The following is a 3,313-nucleotide window of genomic DNA, read 5'->3' as shown; positions in this document are numbered from 1 at the left end:
TATTCTATTTTACTAATTTAAAAAAAAAATATCTATCTTCACTTTTTTTATTTTTTTGGTGTGTTCTTCACATCTACTAGGTAGCGGCATTTGCTGCCGGTGCAACATTGTTGCTATTCAGTGGTCTATTAGTCAATGGTCAGTGGTCAATCCTTTTAGACTGTAAGCCCTCAGGGGCAGGGCCCTCCTTACCATCTTGTCTTGAATTGTATTGTGATTGCAATGTCTTCCTTATATTGTACAGCGCTGCGCAAACTGTTGGCGCTATATACATCCTGTATAATAATGGGAGTCTGTCTCTCTATCTCTCAGGGGTCTCACCGTTAATGGCAGCTCTGTGGCGTGGAATGAGAGTGAACACTGCGGTCTGTTGGAAGGATTGGTCCCGGATCAGATGCAGCTCTGCAGGAGGAACCTGGAACTCATGCACAGCGTGGTTGCGGCCGCCAAACACACGCGACTCACCTGCCAGATGACCTTCTCTGACATGCGATGGAATTGCTCCTCCATTGAACTTGCTCCTCACTTCACCCCGGACTTACTGAAAGGTAAAACATAAATAGGATCTCGTTACATAGAAAGATGTCTTTCCTCGGGGGGGAGGGGGGATTATGAATACAGACAGTCCCCGGGTTACGTACAAGATGGGGACTGTAGGTTTGTTAAGTTGACTTTGTATGTAAGTTGGAACAGGTACATTTTCTTAAGTGCAACTCCAGCCAAAAATGTTTAGTTTTGGATAGCATAGGGAAGGGTTAAGCCCCTGTAAAGTTTGTGTTGCTATGTGCGCCCCCGTGCAGAAGATTTCACCTCACTTTCTGTCCCTGTGACAATTGGATTTTGAAAATTGTGGGTTGTCGTGGAAACAAGGATTGGTGATAAAGCACTGGAGACACCTTTGCCCCATGACTACTCTTACAGGAGTGAATGGCCCTTCTTAGGGGTAGATTTCCTTTCACTTCCTGTTGTCTCAAGGATAGGAAGTGAGATCAAATCTTTCTAATGAGGATACAGCCAGCAGTAAAAACCTCAGTGACCCGGAAGAAGAGGCGGGCACCCCTCGTCTGCACATCTAACAAGAGCCAACTTCCTGTGATGTACGTACAGTACTATGAATGGCAACTGGATGGCAGGGGCGGCAGGGTTAGTTTTATTTTTATAGTTTCTTTAGTTTTATTTTTTTACTTTTTCGCTTTAAAAAAAAAAAAAATTAGCTTATCTTTTTTCTTTTTCTTTTTAATCACTTATTTTATCTTAAATTTTTTTTTTCTGTTCACTTAACTTTATTGCTATCACACAGGAGCTAGCTAGCAAGCCCCTGTGTGATAGCCTTTGGAGGTGACAGGTTCTCTTTATTGACCCCGTCACCTCCAATATAGAAGTTCTAGCACAGCACTGTGCTGGAACTCCTGTGACAGGTGAGAGGGGAACAGCACAGCTCTCCCCTGTCACTGTATACACGGAGCGGCAGGCTTAGTTTTAACGCTGCCGCTCTGCTCCCCACATCATCGGCCAGTGAGGAGTGACTCGGCGGCCGGGGGGAGGACGGAACCCGAGGAGAGGTAGGTGTGGGGGAGGACGGAACCAGAGGAGAGAGGTAGGTGCGGGGGAGGACGGACAGGCTGCACACACTTTACAAGTGATTGCGGCGACATCGCCCCGATCACTTGTAAACGGACAAGCGGCTTCCCCACACTACATTTAGCCCCGCCCTCCCAAAGCAGGACTAAATGTAGAAGGCAACTTACTGCCCGGCACTATGTTTCGGGGGATTCAACACCGCTGCCGCCCCCCGAGGCCTGGCCTCTGTGGCCTTGTGGGGATTCCGGGCCTGGATGTATGTAACTCGGGGACTGACTGTATAGTTCAGAGATGAGCCCTGTCCCCGGGTGGGGGCACTCATAGGGATCGCTCATGCCTACAGGACCTGATGCTTTTGGCATACACGGCTTTCTTACAAATGTTTTCTCATTGTTCCCCATTTTATATCATTTCAATGGTCAGAAACTTGAATCGTCTTCCCTCTTTTTCTTTGTCCCAGGTACCCGAGAATCTGCCTTTGTGTACGCGTTGGCTTCCGCGACTATAAGTCACACCATCGCCCGGGCCTGCGCCTCAGGGGAGCTGCCGACGTGCTCGTGCGGCGCCGCGCCGGCTGAGGTGCCCGGGCCCAGCTTTCGATGGGGCGGATGTGGCGATAACCTGCGTTACGGCCTCCAGATGGGATCGGCCTTCGTGGACGCCCCCATGAAGTCCAGCAAATTTGGGACCCAGGCCACCAAACTTATGAACCTGCACAACAACGCGGTCGGCAGACAGGTGAGGAAGGGGGGGTGGTGACCTGCTATGTACACTGAGGGGAGCGTTCAAGTTGGTGTGTTTACAAAAGTCATTGTGATGCGTTTATGGACCTCGCTTAGGTTTAGTACATCCAAACCCAAGAAGGTAAAATGTCACAGATCGCAGCTGGTCGGTCCCTGGATGTACATTAAAAAAAAAACCCCGTTGATCCCACCAGTATTTTAGTATTCCTATCAAATGCAATCACAAATATGTATTTGCCTTTCCCAGCTATCGTCTGTAGAGTACAATATGCCCTCTCCCCCATGTAACTGAGACAGGAGGTGTTTGTAGTTCAGATTGGGAGAGTAGCCTAGGGTGACAACACTATTTCGCAATAGTGCAGAGTGAGTGAGTTGTCACCCTTGGACAGGAAGTGTTACTGCTTTTTATTAATATACTGTATGTAACGAACCAGGTTTTCTGTCTTTTGGCGTTGCTGCATACTCATGGGGTGCCCTTCTTCTGTAGGTGCTGATGGATTCCCTTGAGACCAAGTGCAAGTGTCACGGCGTGTCCGGCTCGTGCTCGGTGAAGACATGCTGGAAGGGGCTCCAGGATTTGCCACATATTGCCGACGAGCTGAAATCCAAGTATTTGGCGGGAACCAAAGTAATGCACCGACAGATGGGAAGTCGCAAGCATCTGGTTCACAAGGAGCTGGACATCCGGCCCGTGCGGGAATCCGAACTGGTGTATCTGAACAGCTCGCCGGACTACTGCACCCGAAATCCCAAACTGGGGTCCTATGGAACACAAGACAGGTGAGCAACCAATGTCCTCCAACACCCCTCCTCTACCCAATGCGCAATGCTTTGCAGGCTTCATTGCAAAAAAATAATGGCAATAAATTGTGTTGTAGTATTTTTATTTATTATTATTATTATTATTATTTATATGTGTATGTTTTTTTAAATTTTCTGTGTAGTAGTTAATAACTACACAGAAAATGTAAAAAAAATATTAGTAATGG

The 3,313-nt window shown here is 47.7% G+C and overlaps 1 protein-coding gene across 1 annotated transcript in view; it reads left to right on the top strand.

The window, feature by feature from the left end:
- The window catches only part of LOC108785620 (protein Wnt-11b-like), a 7,796-nt gene that overhangs the window by 3,677 nt on the left and 806 nt on the right, over positions 1-3,313 (top strand). The window contains exons 3-5 of the mRNA XM_018554735.1: positions 313-548; positions 2,042-2,319; positions 2,812-3,104. Of these exons, the coding sequence (XP_018410237.1) occupies positions 313-548; positions 2,042-2,319; positions 2,812-3,104 (807 nt within the window). The remainder of the gene's footprint in view (positions 1-312; positions 549-2,041; positions 2,320-2,811; positions 3,105-3,313) is intronic.

The sequence above is a fragment of the Nanorana parkeri genome, unplaced genomic scaffold (genome assembly GCF_000935625.1).
Source record: "Nanorana parkeri isolate BGI_ZX_2015 unplaced genomic scaffold, ASM93562v1 scaffold171, whole genome shotgun sequence".
Classification (NCBI taxonomy): domain Eukaryota; kingdom Metazoa; phylum Chordata; class Amphibia; order Anura; family Dicroglossidae; genus Nanorana; species Nanorana parkeri.
The sequence above is the reverse complement of the archived record's forward strand: the minus strand, read 5'-3'. Positions and strand labels throughout refer to the sequence as shown.